Below are 25,660 nucleotides of genomic sequence, written 5' to 3' on the forward strand. Positions count from 1 at the left end.
ATTGAATTTAGATGGAACAAGACAAGGCAGTTTATCTATTTCCTTTTGATATGTGCATAGATACCATACAAAGCAACCAAATACAAAGTCTACCATCCATTTTTTTTTTAAATTGAAGGTTGGCACAACAAAGCATTCCACCACCTTTAAAAAATATTGCAAGGCTGAATTTCCAATCATTGCCCTTGTGGTTCTTTAGCCTTCTATTGTTACCATGGTGGACCTTGAAAGTGAGTGTCAGATGTCATGCATTGATGAGCTATCTACACAATTGAGCTCCATCAAGCAATTACCATTCATGTACATCCAGCTTCCAGCAGGGGATGCCAGATAGCAATAGCTCTAACCCATTATTTTCTACTCCTGGCAAGATGGGGTAACAATGGACCCCTTGCTAACACAGAGCTTGACAGAAATCTGATTGGGCTGAGCCTTTGGCAACTGATCCATTTGAACAGTTTAATCATACTGTGTTTAAAAAGACAGAAATAGAATACAAGTGCAAAAATTCAATAGTAAAACATTTTTATTTTACACGAACAGCTAAACAAAAATGAAACCATACAGGACATGTCTCCTTAACAAAATCTACAAAGATAATTACAGCACAGAACAAAAACAAAAAGATCTGTACATGGTCAAGGAAAAAAACCTTACAAAAAACATTAAATATTGCACTTGGTTTCTAGAACATTTTGGATTTTAAAATATTTATTCCTAATTATTACATCAGGAATCTAAATTGAATACTGGACTAAAGTCCTCTTTTTCTTACCTTAGGGATTGATCAATATCTAAGAAATATATATTTAAAAAGGAATATATGTTTAAAAATGAGCATTCTCACACCAAGTCAGTTTCAGCAAATACATCCACACCTGAAGTATTGCGAACTCCATTTGATTAACTGCACCCAAGGTCTTGAAAACAAAGAAAACTAACAACATTCGTAATGGCCAGCCATCTTTGGCCAATGACAGGTGCAGAGTAATATTGATCCATCCCTTTTCAATTTTTTTTGTTAATTTTTCTTGTATGGAATCAGGTTTCATACCTGTTGTAGGCATAAGCAATTGTTGATCCCTAGTTTTGAAAAAAAAAAAAGAAATTAAGGTTGCCCAAATGGAAACATCAAATGCCCTATAATGCCAACTACCCCACAAAATAATTTGTAAATCGGGGTGCTCGCAAATGTTGTGACCCTCAATGCCCTCCCTGCACAACGTAGCAGAACAATACACAGCAGAAATACCACAGTCAAACCTTTCCCACATCTATCCCATGTTTGTGCTGCACTTGTGTCAATACAGAATAGCAATAGTCAGTTGAATTTGTATTCTTTACAAAAAGGCCACTGGCGGAATAAGACCACTTGTACTCAATCCTACGACTGATCGAATTGGAAGAGTTTGACTTTCTTTTGCAACAAAAATGCCCATTATTGGTTCTAAAAGTTTCAACCTTGGTGAAACAAAGTAGCATCTAATACTAAACAAAGTGTTTAGGTTCTTCAGACTTTCATATAATCCAGAATTGCTTAGGTTTGTTTTAGTAAAAATAGGTTGACCAAAATCTTGGCCCACTTCACTGGGAACAGGAGAACAAAATACGGAAGGGTTATAAAGTAATGCTTCATTGTTGACAGAAAATATTATGGTCAAATGCATTATGAGAAGAGAAAAAGGAATTCAAAAATCCATCCATATTTTGCAATGTCCCTTGGTTTAACAGTGCAATTTAATCAAAACACATTTTTTTTAAAAAAAAGAAAATACCAACAATTTGGCAAGTGACAAATTCACCTGAGATTTGAGTGTTTTAGGCAGTCTGAAACACAAAACTACTCTGTATATAGTAGAAATGCAACAAATAGGAGTAACAACAAAGTACAGTCTCCCGTCAATAGAAAATTAACCTAGAATCTTCTCTGTAGCCTTATTCCAGGTCTTTGATCAGTTGCTATTCTACTACAATAGGCTGCAAAAGAACAAACAGCAACAAATATTGGCTTGAAGGCATTTGATGTTTTAAAAGAAGCCACAAGTAGGTTGGTGTTGCAAGGCCTGTCTGAGAAGACAATACTGAGCACGTGCAAAGCAGGTACAGTCCAGGCTACATAATATCAGTGCATTGTCAGTTTTGTACACTGCTGACTTGATCTTTAAACTGTGCAGACCCCAGACCAAAATAAAACTTAACTTGGAAGTCTGTGGCCTACAATTCACCACAACCAAAAATAAAAACAAAACAGCCATCATCAAGACTGAATGGAATATGAAGCGCAACACAAGCACTGAATAATATGTGCAAATTTCTGTGAAGTTCGAGAACCCCAGGAGAATGGTATGAATGTCATAACAGACTGTAGCCACTGTCCACTTCAGCTGCTTCTTGTCTATGCCACGTGAAAAAGTTACGATTTCCTTCGGCATCTTCAGCAGCTTTTCGTCACAGGCCACAGCTTTTCGGTTTTATTAGCACAGGTTGTGTCTGTCTAGCCACTGTTATAAAACATCACAGATTTTCTCTTTGCGTTGAGTTTTCTGTCTTCAACAGTGCAGTAATGCATTTTAAAACCATCATATAAAGAAGAGGCTTGATAGCCACACAAAGCCCCTCAGCGGGAGGAACAACAAGGATTTGCTTCTCTATTCTGATTTGCCTGATCAGGATTAGGATCAATCTGGAAAATAAATTTTAAAAAAAACTCAATGAGAAAAATCATTGGAGAGATTCCCAGTGCACAAATGCTCTCAACAGGCAAGACATTCAGCTCACCACAACATGCGGTGGTGATTAGTTGATAAGTTTATTTGCATTTACTATAATGCAATTCAACTGATCAGATTTGACCTCTGCTCTATGTCTCAACCCAGGCGGTGCCAGCCATGAGAAATTAACTCTTCCAAAAAGCCTGCACAGGCACAATGGGCAGAGAGGCCTCCATCTGTGCCGCATGATTCTAACTGCCTACAATAACCGCCAGTCATTTATAAGCAAATTTCTTTGTCATACTAACAACTGACATAATTTCATTTCAGGGCTCGTTTCCGCATGCATTCGAGATTATGTGCTCGACGGTTTTGATTCTGCGAAATTCTCTGTGCAAAATTGCCCAACACACAATAGCAAGGAGCTAACAAATCTATTGTAGAGGAGAATTTGATTATTACACGCGGTTTGTGTGAGACTAGCTTTTTGGAAGAGTTATTCCAAATAAATGGTTGAGTTGCCATAATCCCAGAGGACCACAGGGCTGCTTGCTCTCTTCATTAGAGTGTGTTGACTGGCTGTGGTTTAACCAGAGGGTCACCACACCTCAGGCGTGGGGCAAGGTTGAGAAGGCAGGACCTTCATGGTAACCTCGGTTAGATGACTGAACTGATGCTGCTGCTGTCACCTCTATATCACAAACCAGCTGTTCAGCGAACTGTGCTAACCAAGTCCCTCTCCAACTATTGAGCATTGTAGTACATAAAAAGAACGAGACAACCAGTTGCATGCTTGCTATCAATAGCATCAAGTGCACACAGATTCGGGGAGTTGTTGCCCAGTGTGTCAATGATGTATTCTTATGTATCTTTTTACGTGAAACTCAGGGTCCAGATTTCAGTTAGGAACAAGCTTGTGCAAATGTCTTTTGGTATTTAGAATAACCAAGATCTAGTTTGGTGATGGTTCAGCTTGCTCAATCTACTCTAATTTCATATGCCCTACTCAAGATCTTCTATGATGTTAATTCTGTACACTCAGGCTCCAATTAACAAATCTTTCAAGAAAGGTCTTACCTCTGAATACACAGGTGGAGGTTGGTACCTAAATTCCTGGATGTAGGCAAACAATGGTCCCTCAAAAACTCTTTCTAACTCATCCCGTACTGCTGTGGTCGCCAGGTTATTTCGTCGCTGCTGCTCAGACACTATTTCTGCATAGCTAGGTGGAGCTAAAACAAAAAATATAATAATGCATTATTAATTTAAATTAGGATTGAGGGACATTTCCACTGCATTTGATCACATTATTTTTCTACTTTGTGTGCCTGGAACACAGCAGGAACTTAGTGATACATATCAGTGCTCTGTTTTTGACTGCTGTTCTTTTTGATCTTCTTCCCCTTAAGACGTTGTCCCTTGCTGGTATACAGTTCCATGATTATTGGTTACTCACTGGCATATTGCCCAAGATATAACTCTTCACATGACAGCACAGACACTGGATACCAATAATCTCCACAATGTGGAAGATCTTGGCATTTCTTTGCGGCATGAAAGACAAATGAATGGAACAGCTGACAAAGGTGCCCAGACCAAACAGGAGTGCTAATGATTTGAGATACGAAGTTGGTATAAATGACGTGTTTAAAAGAAGAAAATGGGTCTGCTCTGCTGAGAGAAAGACCAAGACATGGGAGGAGGAGGGCAGAGAAATTGGAATCAAAGTGGAGGACAAAGGTTATCCTCTGAGTCCTGAAAGCTGTCAAGTGCTGAAGTAGAAAATGAGATGTTGTTCCTGGAGCTTGTGTTGATCTGTACTGGAATACTGCAGCAGGTGCAGGATGGAAATGTTAGCATGAGATGGTTTAGTGAAATAGCAAACAATCGGAAAGCGAGGGTCATTCCTCTGGACAGCAGAGGTTTTCTGCAAAGCAGTTACCTAGTCTGCACCTGGTCTTGCCAATACAAAGGACACCACATTGTGAACAGCAGATATTGTGGACTAGATTGAGAGAGAGGTACAAGTTAAACGCTGCTGTAGCTGGAAAGGGTGTTTGGGGTCTTCAACAGTGAGGAGGTAGGTAAGTGTTACACCTTCTGCAACTGTAATGTTGGAATCTGCCTCAGTCTCTGAAGCAAAGTGAATTCAGTAAACTATAACTTCCATAGTAAGACACCTCCATGCTATCAGCTTGTCTGTGCAAAATAAATTTTGGAAACTAACAATTTCAGACAATGGCTTATCCTTTTTTTTCGAAGTTTCATTATTATTTGGCCAAAAGACTTTAAATATAGCACTCGGCAGAGTTTTCATTTTTTGTTTCTCCTCACCAACCCATATGATTTTGTTTTAGGCAAGGTAGATTATATGTGCAACATAAACTTGGAATACTGTATGCAATTCTGGTCTCCCTCCTATAGGAAGGGCTTTGTGAAACTTGAAAGGGATTTACAAGGATGTTGCCAGGGTGAGAGGGTTGAGTTATAGGGAAAGACTGGATAGGTTGGGGCTGTTTTCTCTGGAGTGTCGAAGGCTGAGGGGGTAATACAATCATGAGGGGCATGGATAGATAAATAGACAAAGGTCTTTTCCCTGGGGTGGGAAAGTCCAGAACTAGAGGGCGTAGGTTTAGGGGGAAGAGGGGAAGATATAAAGGGGACTTAAGGGGCAATCTTTTCATGCAGAGGGTGGTGCGTGTATTGAATGAGCTGCCAGAGGAAGTGGTGGAGGCTGGTACAATTGCAACAGTTAAAAACCATCTGGATGGGTATATGAATAGGAACGGTTTGGAGGGATATGGGCCAAATGTTGGCAAATGGGACTAGATTAATTTCGGATATCTGGGCGGCAGTGGTGAGTTGGAGCGAAGGGTCTGTTTCCGTGCTGTACATCTCTATGACTTTATGATATCTATTTGAATAACCTAAACTGTTTGCAAGAAGTTTCTCATCTTTGTTTTTGATAGTAAACCAGTTATTTGTTGTTAAGTAAAGAAATCTGGCTGACTTGTTCTTAATATTGAGCTTGAAACAAATCAGGCTTACAAATTGGCCAGAAGAGTGGGACTAGAAAAAGGAAACCGTGCATCCCTTCCAACCTCAATCATAACACATCAGAACAGAGGGGATAAAAACAACAGAATGGAAGAATGGAATAGAGATCTTGCAGGAGGCAGAGTGTGAGGGAGTGTCACTGAGTTGTTGGGGCGTCAGTGAGCTTATAACGAATTATTTGAACAAAAGGAACAGGCCATTCAGCTCTTCAAGCCTGTCCCACCATCCTATACAATCATGGCTGATCTACCCCAATCCTCAATTCCTCTTCTTGTGCCAGCTTTTCGTAGCTCCCCCAATAATCAAAAATAAATGTACTCACCACCTCTTCAAATACTAGAGGGGATCTAGCCTCCACACCTCTCTGTAGGGAATTCCAGACAGTCACTATCCTCAGAAGAAATACCTACACAGCGGTTTTAAATGAATGCCCTTTATTCTGAAACCATGTTCCTTGTTCCAGACTCTCCCACTTGTGGAAACAGCATCTCAACATCTACCATGACAAGCCCCCTCAGAATCTTGTACTTTTCAATAAAATCATTGGATAGGCATTTGCAAGTTATTGGGCTAGTATAGGCTAGGTAGGATTCGGTCGGCGCAACATCGAGGGCCGAAGGGCCTGTACTGCGCTGTATCCTTCTATGTTCTATGTTCTATCATTCCTCAGTCTTTTGAGTAAACTTTAACCTCTTTAGCCATTCTTGATAAATCAATCCTTTTAGCCTAAAAATCAGCCTGGTGCATCTTTTTGAATTGCCTTCAATGCCAGTACCTCTTCTTTAAATAAAAAATACAGGGACCAAAACTGTACACAGTACTCCAGTTGCAGCCTCACCAACACCCTGTACAGTTGTAACAAGGTTCCCCTATTTCTAAACTCCAATCTCTTGGTAACAAAGGCCACAATTTCTATTTGCCTTAATTCCTTAATGCACCAGGATGTTAACGTTTTATTTCAGACACAAGAACGCCCAGATTCCACTGTGCTGCACATTTTTGAAGTCTATCTCCAATCAAGTAATAGTCTGCCTTTTGATTCTTCCAACAAAACTGAAAGATTTCATTCTCCTGAACTCCACCTGCCATTAGAACACTTGAGTGAGATGGTTCCTCCAAGTGTAGCGTGAACCAAGTCCATGGCACCATGAGTGGCTCAGCCATACAGGGAGGAGAGGGAAGAGCAGAGAGCAATAGTAGCAGATGAGACAGGGAGAGGAATAGAAAACCACTTCTGTGGTTGTTAGATGTTACTCCTTAGCGCCAGCATCACAGATATCACGGACTGGCTACAGGACATTGAGGAGAAAGCTAAAGGACACGCTCCATACTCAGCACCAACCACCGAAACAGAAAGGTGGAGCTGGTTCTGAATATAGAGGTTAGGGATCTGGGAGAAACGCTGAAAAATAAGATCTCAAAAACGTAGCCAGCTGCAGATTACTGCAGTTGGAATGTGCTAAAAATTCACAAAAAGTCAATAAGTATGTGGCTAGAGAGATGGAGCAGGAGGGACAGCTTTAAATTTCTATGGTTTTGGGATTGTTTCTGTAATGGTGAGACCTACAAGCCAGACTGGGTTGTACATCAAGTTGTTATGGACAAATATACCTCCCAAGGAGTCTTAACTAGGCTGCATCCAAAGATTTGAATTCACTTGGCAAACGAATATGAACCAGAGAGTAGGGTCATAAAAAGCAAAGCAAAATTGGAAATGAAGTTGCAACTAAATTAATTCAAGAGGTGTGGCTGGAATGTAAAGGATATGAAGTGTAGATGAATTCTCTTTCTGATTACAAATCTAAGTGTTACTGGGATAAAGTGGTGCAGATTTGATTGTCCAAATGGCCTACTTCTGCTCTCATGTCTTATCATCATACAAAGATAACAAGGAGGGACTTAGGCAGTGCCAAATGGTGTGCGGTTCAAATACAGTTAAGGCAGATGAACGGACAGCATAAACTGACAAAAAGTTGTCCAAATGTTACAGCTATGACTGAGCTAAGACAATAAAAAATGACCAGGAATGGCAGAACTTATGGTTATAGAGTTTTCAGACAAGCTAAAGAAAGATAAAAGAAAAAAACCCATGAGTAAGGGAAAGGCATGGAAGAAAGGCACTATTACAAATAATTACGGGGACTTCAGTACCCAGGTAGACCGAGAAAAATCATGTTAGTAGCGAATCCCAAGAAAGAGATCCTGGAATGTCTCCAAAGATGGATTTTTGAAACAGCTTGTGCTAGACCCCACTCAAACAGATAATTCTGGATTTGGTCATGTGTAATGAGGCATACTTGATTAGGGAGCTTTAAGGTGAAGTAACCTCTTGGTGACAGTGAACCATTATGTAATAGAATTCATCTGAGGGTTTAAGAGGGAATCAGATGTAATGGTATTACAATTGAGTAAACGTAACTACAAAGACATGAGAAAGAAGCTGGCCAAAGTTCATTGGAAAGGGACCCTAGCAGAGAAGACAGTATAGCAGCAATGGCAGAAGGTTCTGGGGATAATTAGGGAGGCACAGCAGAATTCACCTAAGAAAAGGAAACATGCTAAGTGGAAGGCAAAGCAACCAAAGCTGACAAGGCAGGTCAAGGACAACATAAAAGCAAAAGAAGTAGCATACAATGTGGTGAAGAATGGTGTGAAACCAGAGGATTGGGAAGGCTTTAAAAATGAGAAGAGCCCAACTAAAACAAAGGGAGAAGATGAAATATGTGGGCAAAGTAGGTGGTAATATAAAAACAAAACCTCTTGCAATCTTCTTTTAAGATATTTATAATAGGTAAGACAGAAGGAAGAGTGGACACTGGACCACTGGAAAGTGAGGCTGGAAAATAGTAATGGGGACCAAAGTATTGGCAGATGAACTGAACAGGCATTTTGCATCAGTCACATAGTAAAGACATCAGTAACATATCAGAACTTCAAGAGAATCAGGGGAGAGGTGAGTGGAGTGGCTGGAGAGATGGAGCACATTGGTAAGGAGCAGATGCTGGGGAATCAGAAAGGTCTAATGGTGGATAAATCACCCAGATCAGATGGACTACACCCTAGAGTTCTGAAGGCAATAGCTAAAGAGCTTGTGCAGTTCCCTGTTTAAAAAGGCAAGGAGGTGAAAGACAGGAAATGATAGCCTGGTTAGTTTGATCTCAACCATTTGTAAAATTTAAGAGTCCATTATTAAAGGATGAGATTACAGAGTGCATGATAAAATGGGGCTGTGTCAGCATGGCTTTGTCAAGAGAAAGTCATGCCTTACAGGTCTGCTGGAATTCTTTGAGGAAGTAATGATCAAGTCAGACAAAGGAGAGCCAATGAATGTGGTCTATCTAGATTTTCAGAAATGTTGTGTCATGGTACAGCACAGGAGGCTGCCAAATTAGAGAGCCCATGGTGTTAGGGGTAAGGCACTGGCATGGATAGAGGATTGGCTGACTGGCAGCAGGCAGACAGTAGGAATAAAGAGGTCTTTTTCAGGATAACAGCTGATGATTAATGGAGCTTCACAGGGGTCAGTGTTGGAACCACATTGTAAATGTATGACATGAATAATCTGGATGAAGGAACTGAGAGAATTGTTCCTAAGTTTGCAGATAGGTGGAGGAGCAAGTAGTACTGAAGAAGAGGGGAGGCTGTAACAGGAGTGGACAAAGAAGTGGACAAAGCTTTGACAAAGGGTCAGTTAGACTCGAAACATCAGCTCTTTTCTCTCCTTCCAGATCCTGCCAGACCTGTTGAGATTTTCTAGCATTTTCTCCTTTGGTTACAAAGAAGTGTTAGATGGATATAATGTGGGAAAGTGTGAGGTTACATACTTTGGTGGCAAGGATAGAGGCAAACACTGTTTTCGAAATGGGTAAAAGCTTCAGAAATCTGCAGCACAAAGGAATACAGGAGTCCATGTTCAGGATTCTCCTGGAGGCAGGGTTGGGCGGCAACGCAAATATAAGAATTCATTTCAAGAGGACGAGAATACAAAAAAAAACAGGGTTCTATTGCTGAGGCTGTATAAGGCTCTGGTCAGACCACATTTCAATGCTGTGAGCGATGTGGGAATAATCTGCTGGTCTTGGAGGGGCCGCAGAAGAGGTTCATAAGAATGTTCCCAGGAGTTGGAAGGTCATGTTGCAGCTGTACAGGACATTGGTTAGGCCACTTTTGTGCACAATTCTGGTCTCCCTCCTACAGGAAGGATGTTGTGAAACTTGAAAGGGTTCAGAAAAGATTTACAATGGTGATGTCAGGGTTAGAGGGTTTGAGTTGTAGGGATAGGCTGAATAGGCTGGGGCTGTTTTCCCTAGAACATTGGAGGCAGAGGGGTTTGTAAAATCATGAGGGGCATGGATAGTGTAAATAGACAAGGTATTTTTCCTGGGGTGAGGGAGTTCAGAACTAGAGGGAATAGATTTAAACTGAGAGGGGAAAGATTTAAAAAGAGACCTAAGGGACAATTTTTTTCCACACAGAAGGTGGTGTGTGTATGGAATGAGTTGCCAGAGGAAGTGGTGGAGCCTGGTACAATCGCAAAATTTAAAAGGCATCTGGATAGGTACATGAAGAGGATGTATTTAGAAGGATATGGGCCAAGTGCTGGCAAACTGGATGAGATTAATTTAGGGTATCTGTTTGGCATGAACAACTTGGACCAAAGGGTCTGTATCCGTGCTGTACATTTCTATGAATCTATGGAGTTCAGGGTGGATTTTGCTGAGGCGGGGGGTGGGGAAATCTCATTGAAAAACTTACAGAATACTCAGCTACCTGTACAGAATGATCATGGAAAAGACGAGGTCACAGCATCTGAGTGAAGGTACCTTAATTTAGAACTGAGACAAAAAGAAATTTCTTCAGCCAGAGGCTGGTGAATCTGTGGAACTCATTGCCACACAAGGCTGTGGAGGACAAGTCACTGAATGTCTTTAAGACAGAGATGGATAGGTACTTGATTAGTAAGGCGATCAAAAGTTATGGGGAGAAGGCAGGAGAATGACATTGAGAAATACGTCATCCATAACAAATGGTGGCGCACACTTAGTGGGTCAAACTGTCTAATTCTGCTCCTGTATCTTATAGTCTTGAAGTAATTTGTCAAGAGAAGGTAGAATGTATGCAAAGGGAGAGAGAAAGAGACAGGTCATGCAAGTGAGCAAAAAGAAAAACTGACAGGTCATATGTGATGTCAAAAAACATGAAGTTGTCTACTTTAGCCGGAAGAATAGAGAAAAAAAAAGGTATTTTTAAAATGGAGAGAGATCTGGAAGCCTTGACACATTCATCACAATTAAGTTACTAAGCACATACAATAAGTGATCAGGAAAACAAAATGAAAACATTGGCATTTATGTTAGGGGAGTGCAATATAAAAATAGGGAAGTTTTTTTTGCAGCTGCTCAGGGCCTTGTTGGGGAAAAAAAAGGATGTTTGTGCAATTAATTGCAGTTATGAGAAATGTTCAGTGTTTATGGGATGCAGGGCTTATTTTTGCAAAGAAAGGTTGAACAGGTTGGGTCTACACACAATGGAGTTTCAAAAAATGAGAAGTGACTTTGTTTAAAAGATATAATATTGGAGAAGACTCAATAGTGTGGATACAGGGATCAGGGATGGGAATGGGTAATGTTTCCCTTTGAGGAGGAAATTAGGAATATGGAACATGGGTTTAAAAAAGAGATGTTTCACTTTTAAAATGAATTTTAAAAAAAATTCACTCAGTCAAATAGACAGGGGAGTCAAGGGTTATAAAAGATAAACAAAATGTGGAGTTGGGAGCACAACTGAATCAACAATAACTTTGTGATAGGGCAGATCAAGATCAAAGGGCCGAAAGGACCAAGCAGCAATGTTCCTAAAAGGTTGTTGGACAGGTTGATAATGTGGTCAAGACAGCTAGGTATTATTAGAGGCGTGAAGGATAAAAGTTGAAAGGTTATGGAGTAGCAAGGGCAGTTCTGGTCAATGCATTGTCATAAAAAGTCTGATTACATGAGTGAGGGTACAGTGGAGCTTTTTGCAAATGTTGGCGAACTGGAGAAACTAACTGAAGTGCATAACATGGAGGGGTCTAGATGTCAGATTCGGAGCTACAATCACCATCCCTTCACTGACACTGGGTTAAAATCCTGGAACTCCACCCACCTCAGCAGCAAATCCCTCAGAGCACTGAGAGAGCCCTCAAACTTCAAGGACTGCAGTAGTTCAAGCAGGTGGCTCATCAGCACCTTCTCCTTAGCAATTCATGAGGGACATAAATGCTAGCCTCACCAGCAATACCCACATCCTTAGATCAAATCATAATCGTAACAAAAAACATTAGATAGAGAGTGACTAGGAAGGCTCCATCCCTTTTGGTTGTGGGGTCTATACCACGAAGCATAGATTTAAAATGAGAATTAGGAGGTTTATATGGTATTTGTGAGGAACATTTCTCACCCAGAAGACGACAGGGATCTGGAAGTCTCTGCCTAGAAAAGGCAGTAGAGGCAGACACCGACATGTCATGTTAATAAGTACTTTGGATATGCCCTTGAAATCTTAACCTACAAAAAACTGTAGACTAAGAGTTAGCAAGTACAGTTAGACTGAATAGCTCCTTGTTGGCTGGCATGGGCATTATCAGCAAATAGCTGCTTCCGTTCAGTTAATGCACATCCTTTTGCATTCAATCCAAACTTTCACATGTTCAGGTCTTCCAACAGATGCAATTGGATAGCCTCCAGGAACACTAAGCCCTGCTGATTTATTTTTAAATCTGTCCTTTTGCCAACTGTAGTGCTATACAGTCTTATCACAATCTAGGTTAGCTAACTCCAGGTCAGTGACCCAACCTTGGACACGAAGTTTGTTGAGTTTACTTTTACATCAGATGGTCTTTCTACAGCTATTTGAAGGGAAGTCCACATTTGATATGTGGGAGGCTTTCAAACATAGTGCAGAATAGACATGTCACATTGAAGGCAAAGGATAGGAAGGGCAAGATTTGTAAACCGTGGATGACAGGAGAAATTGTACAACTAGCCAAGAGGAAAAGGGAAGCATGCATAAGGCCTAGGCAGATAAGAACAGATCAGGGCCTTGCGGAATATTGGAAGAGTAGGACAAGTCTTAAACGAGAAATCAAGTAGGCGAAATAGTTTTAGCAAGCAGAATTAAGGAAAATGCCAAACCATTTTATTCTTATTCTTTGGGGCGGCACAGTGGCTCAGTGGTTAGTACTGCTGCCTCACAGCACCAGAGACCCAGGTTCAATTCCTATTTTGGGTGACTGTCTGTGTGGAGTTTGCACATTCTCCCAGTGTCTGCGTATAGACAGGGTGGATAGAGACGAGCTTTTTCCCATGGTGAAGGATTCAATAGTGAGAGGTCACTGTTTCAAAGTGAGAGGTGGAAATTTAAGGAGGATACACATGGCAAGTACTTCCCACAGAGGGTGGTGGGCATCTGGAACACATTGCCAGCAGAGGTGGTAGAGACAAGCATGATAGTTTCATTTAAGATGCATCTGGACAGGTGCATGAGTAGGTAGGGCGCAGAGGGATACAGATGCTTGGGAACTGGGTGATAGGTTTAGAGAGTAAATTTGGATCGGCACAGGCTTGAAGGGCCAAAGGGCCTGTTCCTGGGCTATAAATTTTCTTTGTTCTCTTTGTACCAGCTGATCAAAGGGGAGTTGCCCCATAATTGATTGTGCTTTCTTTCAAACCAGAACTCACTCTTACCTTCAGGTCTTTCAGGCAGTGCGAGGCTTAACCAATTCAAATTCCCGCTACACTGACTGCTGACACTCGATGTTCGGCTGCCGAAGGGATGTAATGGAATGGTACCAATAACTAGTGGTAAATTCAGGGTTAAATTCATTGCTCCAGGGATATCCACGTAGACCTAAAATAAAAAAAAGTCAGAAGCTTTAATCACAGACACTCCGTTTTGCATCTGTTTCCAATGTACTCCCCTTACCCCTCCTCTTCAGAAGGTGGTAATTTATGCTGGAGCATGGTTCCAATGCTACCAGTACAGCCCTCTGGTATCTCACCCCAGTGACATATTTTTCACAAGAACACCAGGATATTGAAGGTCAGTGTGCGATTCCATTATTGGGGTCCAACTAATCCAGTTTCCATTATATATCCATGCACATGCACTTCCAACATGGTTCTTGGATACCAATCTGAAGTGGGCAAGCTGAGCAGTTTTGTTTTCTCTTTAAAGAAAAGCACCATTGCCCAAATCCTGGAACCATCGAGGCCAAAGTAGTGCCTTCGCCAATGCCTGGCAGATATCACCTAACTTGACAGAGCTGGAATCAAAACATGAGCTTTACGGTTGGCACAGCTTCATAACATACCATGATGTGCATTAACCCATTGAGTTTAGGTATAAAGCACAGGAATTTAATGTAATGCTGCGTTATTGAAAAGACACAAGTTAAACTACAAAAATTGTATTCAGAAATACATTGGTGATTCAGAAATACATTGGTATCCTTCAAAAGATGCCATTACCAATTGCAATTCATCCAGCTTGCACGGTTTCTGCAGAATCATGCTACATGTGTGCATTTTGAACCATTCCGCATTGGAATAAAAAGTTTCAAAATGAAGGTTCCCCTTCAAGTCTCTTCTTCTCCTTCCATGGAAGTCAGTGACTCAGATCATCTAACAGTCTATAGATACCCTTCAACATCTCACTAAAGTTCAGTTAAGATCCTAAGGTAGGAATCAGTTATCGGCTGTTCAATGGCAAAGGGGATAACCAAAACTAATCCTATTTCCAACTGATGTTCATATTTGACATGGTTGTGGAGGTTACCAAACAGTGATCAGGAAATAACTACAATTGATTTCCCTCCCCCCTCCCCAAAGCAGCTACTTCCTCTCAGCCAGATGCACTAAGACACTCAAACTAATAAACTGGCTGAAATCAGCTAAATAACTCAGGCCAGGACTGAATAATCAAATTACAAACATTATGCTCTGGTTTGGTACAGTTTTTCCCCTCTACGCTGCTTGTGTGCTCTCTTTAAAATGCAAAAGAAACAACACTTAAAAAGAATATCCCTTTATATAAATGCCTCACCCATCAGGAAGTCTAAATGTGTTGCATGAGCTCAGTTGTAACGTAGGAGGGAAAATAAACTAGTACACAATTTCCCCAAGTTTTACTATGGGCTATCATTAAATGTTTAGAATGAATTGCTCCAGTGTCCAGAAAGGAAAGTTTTGATTTGACTACACAGCAACAGGTGATGTGGTTTTTAATGACACAGTTGCTACTAAATTCCCTGCAGGAAACCACAATACCCTCAAGCTCACACATGTTTGCAGAAGAACATGAATAGAGATGTTAGTTTTTTTTTAAAAAAATATATATTACACATCACAGCAACATACCCTAGAATGGTTACAAATGAACTAGCCCAATAAAAAAAAACAGCAGAATTGTCAACTGGCAGATTCCAAGAAAAAGGATAATTGGTCTAAAATATAAAATGACACTATTCCCAAGTCTGTGTTACCAATCTCAACCGGGCCAGTGGAGGAGGGATTGGTGGAAGCTAACTGTCTCCCCATAAGAATAAAAAAAAATGTTTTAACAGTTTTAAAAACAGGGCAAGTCACCCCGCGCACCTCCTGGCAGCCGGTTACAGAGCGGCATTGGCCTGGGAGCAGGTCACCTTCACGCCCTCTTGGCCGGGATGTAGTGCGTGGTGATCTAGAGAAGGGAGAAAATAATTTTTTAAATGGGAAAGAAACACATACAGACATTAAAAAAAGACAATTTATTCAATTTTTGTTTCTCTTCATCTTACAAACACCTGCATTCACAAACGTTACCTGGGGAAAGGGGAATTTTGCGTTCCTCAAGCTTACAGCTGGAAACCTAAAAGAGGTTAGGAAAAATATCAAGACCATTAAAATTTCCCATACAAATACATGGGCCTTCCTTGACAGCCAGTTTCCCAGCCTTGAGCAGGCTATTAAGGCAGGGAAACTGGCTGAGACAGGATTCCCACCTCTCTCAGATGTTTCTACAAACTAAACATCCTAACCAAAAAAAAAAGGTTGTACTGAGTTGGACTTGGGTATGGCAAAGAGAAGAAATCATAGTTGCGGAAAAACTAAGGAAAGAAAAAAAAAGTGATAGCCAGTAAACCTCCATCTTTGAAGGACTGGCGTTACCAATGAAATGTTTTTTAGTGTTCTCATTTTGCAATGCCAGCACACAAAACTTTAATTCAAAAAAGTACCTACCGTCAGTGCGTATTCCACCCGGATTATGCTGCAGTCTACAATCGAGGGTGACACTGGTGGAATTTTCAGTAGTTTTCCATTCCAACTCTCTGTTTTTCCAGACGACAGTGATTCACCTCGTAAGTTGGCTACAAGATGTTTAACTTCCTTCATTTTCCCTTTGGCATAGAAAGTCTGTGTTTGGTAAATGGCTGCCTTTGGCACTACCATACGGGAAGAACAATTCTCAATTTCAGCAAAAATGTGAATTGATTCACCTGTGCAAGAAAAACACACCCATATACACACAAATGTAAATTATATTGTGCACTATACCTGGAACATCCTGGTCTCATTTAAGGTAGCAATTTGAAGTCCTATTTCAAAAAAAAATCAACCTATTTAATCAGCTCTGTATTAAGGCTATTTGTGCTTTCAGAGGCAAAGGCACTTTCTACTAAAAATGACAACAATGTAGCATTGATCTCAGCACTGTCTTTGGAAATCAGCAGCCATTTTGTTTCTTTTAGTTATGCATTAACAGGTAGACAGAGTTAAATAAATAGATTTTACTTAATTTATTGTAATTAAAAGATAAGATTTGGGGAAGAAAAAGCACTGATAGAATGCAAAACTAATTAAACAAATTTGATTGTTCTTGTTGGAAAGATTCTTCCCTGCACAGATCTCTCCTTTCCTTTCCTGAAACAGCAACTCATACCAATATATGGTCCCATTACCACCAATGATGTTATGGTATGTGACCTAAACATGTAGATTGGTCAGCTCAGTCCTGGCAAGGGCAATAATTGACAATAGGCAATTTGATAAGTTTGAGTAAATGCAGCCAAACCTAACTCTCTCCTAAACAGAACGTTATATTTGTGCACTTTCCAGTAAGGGTGGTTGGAAGTAGGGATAATGGGATAGCAATTTTGTAACGAGAATCTTGGCTGAATTTTTCTGTCTCAGTCCATATATACTGAAATCAGTTGTAGCACCAATTCTGCCGCCCGCCTGAAATCAGTTAATTTAGCATAGACCGAGAATTTAGTTAATTTTCAGTGCTCCAGATTTTTACCTGGTGTGTAGCCCTTCCGTTCGATTTTGGCACTTAGGGATATTGGGCCTGAGGAACAGAACCAGCAACAAAGAGTTTTCTCTTTTGTGCCTGCCTGTGGTGACTGTGAAAAGAACAGAAAGCACAGTGAATACCCCTGCTCCCCTTCAGAATAGACAGTCTCTCAGGATGATATGGAGCTATAGTAATAGCAAAATACCTGAAAAATCTCTGCTATACACTTTCAAGTGCAAGATATTAATGATTATACAGAGAATCTTATTACAGGCATTTTAATCAATTTTCACAATGCACAAAAGTGCTTAATTTCAGTCTCATTTTGTGCACAGTATCCCACCACCCTTAATGGACAAGTTATAATTAATAACATTGAAACACCACTGGTCAGAAGAGTTTCAATTTATTGTGAAGTTTACAAAGTTTTGACCATTGTTGTCAAAAATCCCATAGACCTCGATGAAAATTTATAAAAAGGGGAAATTAGTGTCAGTATTTAGAGGAATGATCATAAATGTATTCATTGTTATTAAAATCCATTTAAGAACATGCATTGTTTGAGTAAAAATTCTGTTCTGACGTACTCCTTGGAAATGCTTGTATATGGCAATTAATGATTGGATGTAGCATAGTCATGATGACCCCTTAGTCTTACTTTGGTACGCTTTCCCTTTTACTGTACATTCTCAAACACTTGTAGCTGATGTTGTGAACCAAAAGTTACAATTGTACAACTTAATGTGGGGTGTGGTGGTGGAGAAATTATATTTTAATTCAAAGTTTATTTTGAAGATCTGAACCAAACTTCATGTGAAAATTTTAACCATTGGCATCATTTTCACAACAAATTAATCAGAATTGGAGTTTTAAAACAAAAAAAAGAGAAGTACATGGCATTTCTTTTTAAATGATAGCGATCGTGTCAGTTTTAAAAGTGTTCATGTTCAGAAAAACTGTTTAATCTCTTAGAAGGATTTGTAGCACAATTTCAAGTTATATATAGTCACTGTCATTGATAGAAAATTACTGATCAATAGCTATTATCTTATTGCAAGTTTAAAAAATAATCTATATCAAATGTAAGGATTTAGGTTTTGCTAAAACTGCAATTGTTTCACAACAATTGTAACAGCAATATTTTTTCTCTGATGTTTTCTAATGATTGTAGTTTTGCTGTTTCACCTAGAGAATAACTGTTTTGTTCTACTGCAGCAAGTTGATTTCAATTATTGGGAACTTATAAATCCTTTCACATTGAATTATGAATGTCCATGTCTGGCGAAATCTATAGAATTCTGGTAAGTTTGCAAAGGTTTCGAGCACATACCAGCAACAATGGAGTGTTAATGTCAATGTGTTCAAAGACTGTGAATTCCTTCTTCACTTTCATTACCAGCATCCATGGCCTGTGCAGTTCAGCTTTCACCCAATAGCGCACACTGCCATATTTGCCTTCAAAAGAGGTAGCTAATGGTCTGCAGAAGAAAAAAGGATCATAAGGGAATGGCCAAACACAGTATAGTACTAATTAACAACAGCAGAATCAAGTTTAGATTAACCAAATTTGGACAATCAATTAGAAGTTACTGAAGAAAGTCTTTCAAAAGTACACAGGAGCTTAGTTCCTTGCAATAATTTTGATTGCAAAATACCTCAGAAGTCTTATTTCATCATACTGCAAGTCTCCAACAAAGACTTTCAAATATGTAACTGAGCTAGGGAAGAGGACATGGGGAGAAATGTCTAATGGGTGAATGAAAATTTCATTTTAATGACCCTTTGATATGATAAATGCCAAGAGGTTTTGTCCAGATAAATGAAGAAAACAGATATATGTTCTAAGATAATCACGAATAAATGCACTGGAGAATTCAGAGAAGACTTATTTATTTGCATAATAGACAATATTCAATACTCACTACCACACAAAGCAGACATGACAAGTTGTGCTTAAAGGGGAAGCTAGGTCAACATGAAGGAGAAACAAGTTGAAAATTAAAGGAAGAGGCTGTGAAGAGGGTCACATGCAGCACAAAACAACAGCTGTGGACCAATTTGACCAAAATCTGTTTCCATGTTGAGCATTCTATGGATTTCTAGACTGAGAGGATTAAGGGAAATAGGGGACTAGAAATATTGGGGTGGCCAGAAATGAGCACATGAAAAAATATTTGTGTTGGCAAGATATTAGGATTGTTAATGTGAAAAGGGCATGATGAAATGGACTCAACAGGTTTCTTTATAAAAATCTCACTCAAGTAAAATGGGCTTTGAACAAGGAATCAGGGAAAACTGAAACAAGAAGATCAGTGACATAAACCTACAATTATACACACTTAAAAAAATACTTTGAGCAATGAAAACAAGAATTGCAAAGAAAAATGCAAATCTTACATCTGTGGAAGCTCAAAGCTGAATGGGTATTCGTGTTTGCCTGAAGGTATAGTGGTGAGACCTTCTTCAGAATCATCATCATCTGAAAAAAAATTAAATATTGTGAAGTAGCAAACAAATAATTTGAATCATGCAGATATACACATTAATTATTATCAGTTGGTTTGTATTCAGTGTCCAATCTATCAACAATTTAGTTTGTAACACAATCCGTTTTTGACAGATGTAATTTAGGGGAATATAATGGCACAGGGCGGCACGGTGGTTCAGTGGTTAGCACTGCTGCACCAGGGTCCCAGATTTGATTCTGGTCTCGGGTGACTTTCTCCCAGTGTTTGCGTGGGTTTCCTCCGAATGCTCTGGTTTCCTCCCACAGTCCAAAGATGTGCAGGTTTGGGTGAATTGGCTATGCTAAATTGCCCATAGTGTTAGGTGCTTTCATCAGAGGAAAATGGGTCTGAGTGGGTTACTCTTTGGAGGGTCGGTGTGGACTTGTTGGGCCTAATCTAATCATAAAACTGATGTAACTTCCAGACATTAATACTCAAGATATTAATATAATAAAGGCAATTGGTACAGTTCATGAGGAACATAGTGGACTTCAATAAGAACTATGTAGCTAAATGAGAATGTCTTGCTCTAATTCAAGTTGTTATCACTGTTAATAAACTGTACAAATAGCTGAAAATTCCTGTTTTAAAGATAAATTCTTAGAATGTGGGTGATGTTTGAAATCTGCTATTTATGTACATTGTTCCTAGTTGCCAAGAGGGACTTAGTTGGGAACTGTTGGCAACAGTTTGATACAATTGAGTGGCATACTACAGTGCTCTTGGAATGCTTAGGGCTTTTTGTAACTGAATGCTGAAATGGATAGGCTGCAGCAATTAAATGCCAATTATATAATCTTCGTTAGCAAAATAGTCTAAATGTAGACGAGTATTATTTTTTTTTAAGTCTAATACTCCAGTACTTGATGTTCAAGTAGGAAACTGCGGAACAAAAGGTAGTGGTGTTCTTGCTGCCTATAAATAGATTAAGATAATGCAGTTAACAATTTGTCCTGTTGGTTCCTAGCACTGAGGACGTTACTTCTTCAGGAAATGGCGAAGGTACAGTTAAGGTTGACTGTTACTAGGCGATCTCAGGCGCTGTTTAAAGTGGTCCTATCAGAAGCTACAAGGTCCGAGCAGCTCCACCCTTGCACAGCTACAATCGAGTCTTTGGAGGTTTTTTATTTTTAAGGATAAACAGTTTGACCTTTCTTATTCTCCGCAATGACGTGACTGCTCAACTACCTTGAGCCCTTTTCCATTGCTAAGTCATGGATTTACCGTCAGACACACGGATTTTAAAATAAAATAACCCCACAGCAACCTGATGCTGGCTTCTCTTCACTGACAGCGTCGTTTCGAACACTGCACCTGTAATACTAGAATTGGGACTCCCACCCCATACCATTAACGAAATTAAACTTTTAATAAGGAATGTGTATTTTTTTTAAAATGAAGTGTCAAATCACACGGAACGTGCAAAATCCTAACAGTGCATTTTTAAAATCAATTCCCATTCATAGCGTGGTCATGGTAAAAAATAATAATGTTGCACTAAAAAAAATAAAAGTTGCATTTTTTTTTAAAAAGTTGCATGATTAAAAATAACTGAAAATTCCTATTTGAAACCCTTTCTTGTGCAACTTTATTTCCCTGCAAGGTTCTGGCCGTGGTTTAATGCCGATTTCTTCCTGTCCCCTTTTTCTGCCAGCTCAGCACGCTCGGGTTTTGCAGCGAAGCGGTAAACAAGTAGCGAGCTGTCAATCAGCAGCAGACAGCGGAGAGAGCCGGCCTGAACCGGAGCGAACAGCCCAGCGCAGCCGCAACCACATGGTATTCATCAGCAGCACAGAGCCCAGCCCAGCCTGCTCAGAGAGAGACAGATACAGACAGGAGCTGGAACAACACCAAGGGAAGGAAAGGGAGGGGCTACACACACACACAGCTCGATTAATTGCAACTCCTCCTTAATGCATATACTGTAGAAAGGGGATTTTGTTTTAAAATTAAAGAGACCTTGTTGTCTTGTCATTGGACTTCTTTTTCCAAAAATGATCAGGTGACTTCGAAACCCTATTTTATGAACTTGACAATCGCAGATACGATTGATATGGACTTCCATACATTCAATTAAAAGGGGAATTGCAACTATTCTCAGGAATTGTACATCGATAGTACAATCTAACGATGCATTTCTGCCACGTCTCTGTTTTACTAAATCCATCCATTTTTTCAAATAAAAAGGCCTTGAACTCAAGCTTTTTTTTGAGCAGATCACTGATGCAGAGTAAACGACATGATAGACTGTTCCACTGACCAATCTGAAGTTAACGGCGCCTTAGCAACAGTCTAACAAACAGAGGAGCCAATCAGCAGGTCGGGGAGGAGCAAATGCAACAAAGCCAAGCTAAACGACAGAAACTTGGTAACACCAAACTTCATTGCAAAATGGTAGAAATTATACTACAGTTGAATGAACGGCGACTGCAAATCATTTACATGATATACCGGGCAAACTATATAATCTCACGTTTGTTTTAAGAAACCAGAAATAAAATTGTATAATTTCTGCTTTTTTGGTCAGCAGGGTTGAAGCAAATAATCAGTCGTGTTCTTATTAACTGATCCTCCTCCAGGGAGTTCGAGCTTGATGCATATATGTGCGGGGGGGGGGGGGAAGAGGACATGCTGCGGGTTCACATTCTTTTAGGTTTCCAAGAAATTAGATTGAAATAATGCAATTTTATCGTGGGAGATTTGCATATTGAATTGGTACGGTATGAGACCTAAAACTATACACGAATGTGGAAAAAGGTCATGTCAAGGAAAAAATATATATATTTTCATTGGGGATATAGATGTATAACGAAGGTGCAAAGCAGCTGTTGCAAATTGTTTTCCTGCAAAATAGCATTAAGTCATCCTCACCATCTGACGATGTAAACCAATGAGCGAAGAGAAGACTCACATCCCCCTCCCTCCCCCAAATGCTTGTCCCAAACAGGATTGAACCGCTTTGAACAAAGGGTGGAAACTTAGGAAAACAGCTACCCATTCTTTGAATATTACTGAATATACAATAGATTTGCAATTGTTTAATATAATTTACAAATATAATATTGGGTCAAGCGATGTCATTGCAGAAATCTACAAAATAAAATCAATTTAATGTCAATGGCACCTCTAAGTGATGGTGTCGAATAATGTTACTGTAAACTACATAGCACATCACAGAGATTAAATATCACCATTGTATCAATTTAGTAATCATTTGATTAAGTTTTTAAAATAAAAGAATCAGTTTTCGAAAACATCTTCGCAATGTAAATTCAAGGACTTAGTCTGGAAGTCACTGCATACACTGCAATTTTGAAAAGACCTTAAGGTATTTCATTTCTATTGCAATTTATACAGTAGGTTTCTAAACTAAATGGCAAAAACAAATAGGTGGATGAAATTGTCGTTAGAATTCAATAATGTAATCTTTTGGATTTCTTTCACTAATGACAAAATGACGGTCATGAACAGAAATAATAAGGGATCCCTATGAATCGCTATGAATCGGTGCAGTAGAATTACAACAAAAATCGACGAGATATTGTCACGAAAATTTGCTTTAAAACATTTGCTAGCCACCCTGTGGCAAACAAATTGGCAATGAAAGGTGAGTGACAGGGTATCGAACTTTTACATCTATGAAGTTATGTCAAATGCAATTTTAAACCTTTATCTTAATACTAATGATAACAACGTTTCATGACATAAAAACTGCACCATTCTGAAAAGATTGTACAATCTGAGCTCCATTGCTCACATTTTACAGTAGGGTTACAGTAAGCTGCACAAAGACTTCAAACAATACAAACTCTCAGACCATAAAGATTATTTGCTACAGTTCCAAGCTTACCTCTATCATGTCCGATTAAAAGGTCTTTGTGGTTGAAATACTCTACTTCTTCAGTGTAGTTCTGAGTATAGGCAGTATTAGAACCAGCATTTCTCGATTCTGTCCAGCGCACTTTCGCCTGTCCCCTTGCATGGATTGCAAGAGATCTCACCCTGATTTCACCAGTAACTTCTATAATCACCCGTCCAGAGACTGAATCTCCGCTGGCATAGACGGGTATATTGTTATCATTAGGACAGTCATAGCTTATTGTAAAACTCTTCACCTTTCCCAGCACCATGGTTATATATCTATGCAGATATACGTGACTATAAAAAAAAGTACAAAAAAAATGAAGATCTGAAAAGTAGGATCTTCACCACTGATCAGTGCCTTTAGCTGCAAAAACAGCAGGCACGACCACTGCGATATTAAAAAGGAGCATCTGGATTTGGACAGTCAGAGATGCTGTTGCCCAGCTTTTGGTCTGTACAAAAGACGGGGATATCATACCTACCACCTCACTTAAAACGGTTTTTGTGAAAAACAACCCCAGTGCGCCTGTGCATGATTCACCCTGCTTCCGCCTTGAGTCTAGAGCTAGTGCCAGCTGATCAACAGCTGATTGAGGTCATTCCCCCTTAAAGCTCGTCTTTTACCTTCATCAAAGCAAACAAGTAGCACAGGGGACAAACATATAAAACATATTTTTTATTTGCACCATTTAAAAAATATATACAGTATCAGCCGCCGCAATATATCATTCTGTGTTTTTTTGTGTGCTAACGCGATTACAAAAGGCAATTAATTCCGTCAGTTCAACACACAGGGCGAGTATTCGAATTAGCGCCACTCCCCGGCTTGTTACAGTAGCACATGGGTCACGTCGCATACATCTGCAGCCCTCTTGACTTGCATTATTCGTCAATGCTTTATGAATGGACTTTGGATGATTTAGTCTGCACATTAAAATAGACATAACCGTCGTTGAAGCATAATGCAAAATAATAATAACGGTTGCTGCAATAGTTGCACCCAAATAATGTTCGATGAGATTCTTCCCTCGTCAGTCTTCTGCACCTTGTCGACATCGTGTGGCTATTTCATGTAACAGCTAATTCCAAATTTACAATAAAAAAAGTTAGGATCTTTTTACATGTTTTTACTTAGTTTCCTTTCTACCCGGTTTAACATCGGATTTTCCCCGCCTTATGTTTGATCTCGTACGTACGCCATTTCTTTTACACATCTAGTTTTTTAAAATGTTCTTTAGTTGAAAAATGTGTTGCTGGAAAAGCGCAGAGGTCACGCAGCATCCAAGGAGCAGCAGAATCGACATTTCGGGCAGAAGCCCTTCTTCAGGAAGCCCTTCTTCTTTCTGCTCCTTGGATGCTGCCTGACCTGCTGCGCTTTTCCATTTTTCAACACATTTTTCAGCTCTGATCTCCAGCATCTGCAGTCCTCACTTTCTCCGAGTTTAATTTACTTTAGTCTCGCTTTCAAAACTTCAGCTAATGCAACAGAACAAGCAATTGATGTATCTTCAAAAGTAGGCGAAACTGAGGACTGCGGATGCTGAAGATCAGAGTCAAGAGTGTGGTGCTGGAAAAGCACAGCAGGTCAGGCAGCATCTGAGGTGCAGGAGAACCAATGTTTCAGGTAAAACCCCATCAGGGCTTTTTCCTGCTGAAAGGCTTGTGCCCGAAACGTCAATTCACCTGCTCCTCGGATGCTGCCTGACCTGCTGTGCTCTTCCGGCACCATACTCTAGTATCTTTAAAAGTAGCTGCATAATGTAAATCTTTCTACAGGCTACACAATTCATCGGCGAAATGCAAAGATTGAGTTTTGACCAGTTTTTAACAAGTAAAAAATGAGGTCTGCAGATGCTGGAGATCACAGCTGCAAATGTGTTGCTGGTCAATGCACAGCAGGCCAGGCAGCATCTCAGGAATAGAGAATTCGACATTTCGAGCATAACAAGACATAGAAACAGGAATAAGGCCAATCAACTTCAAACCTGTTCAGACATTTAGTCTGATGCCTGCTGATTTGTATTGTTATTCCAGCTACCCGATGTGATTCCGTAATCCTCAATTACTCGGCCTGACGAAAATCCACAAATATAAATTTTGGAATTGCCAACTGTCCAAAATTAGCAGCTTTTCAGGAGTTGCTTTTTGCAGATTCTAAATCTAGGTTGTTCCCCTTTTCACACTAGAAAAAAATAATTTATTTAACTCCAT

At 39.7% G+C, this 25,660-nt stretch overlaps 1 protein-coding gene across 2 annotated transcripts; it reads right to left on the reverse strand.

Moving 5' to 3' along the window:
* Window positions 1-569: 569 nt before the first annotated feature.
* On the reverse strand, window positions 570-23,953 carry LOC132823132 (arrestin domain-containing protein 3-like). Of its 2 annotated transcripts, XM_060836681.1 has the most exons (8): window positions 23,436-23,953; window positions 19,476-19,557; window positions 18,409-18,556; window positions 17,085-17,187; window positions 16,025-16,281; window positions 13,493-13,655; window positions 3,789-3,943; window positions 570-2,683 (listed from the first exon to the last, which is right to left on the reverse strand). In XM_060836681.1, the coding sequence occupies exons 1-8, from the start codon at window positions 23,713-23,715 to the stop codon at window positions 2,618-2,620; spliced, it is 1,254 nt and encodes a 417-aa protein (XP_060692664.1). In that variant the 5' UTR covers window positions 23,716-23,953; the 3' UTR covers window positions 570-2,617. The 2 variants fall into 2 exon arrangements, with proteins under 2 accessions (XP_060692664.1, XP_060692673.1); XM_060836690.1 differs by lacking the exons at window positions 17,085-17,187; window positions 19,476-19,557; window positions 23,436-23,953 and having other exon boundaries at window positions 18,409-18,493.
* Between the last annotated feature and the right edge of the window lie 1,707 nt (window positions 23,954-25,660).

Source organism: Hemiscyllium ocellatum, chromosome 2 (genome assembly GCF_020745735.1).
Source record: "Hemiscyllium ocellatum isolate sHemOce1 chromosome 2, sHemOce1.pat.X.cur, whole genome shotgun sequence".
Lineage (NCBI taxonomy): Eukaryota > Metazoa > Chordata > Chondrichthyes > Orectolobiformes > Hemiscylliidae > Hemiscyllium > Hemiscyllium ocellatum.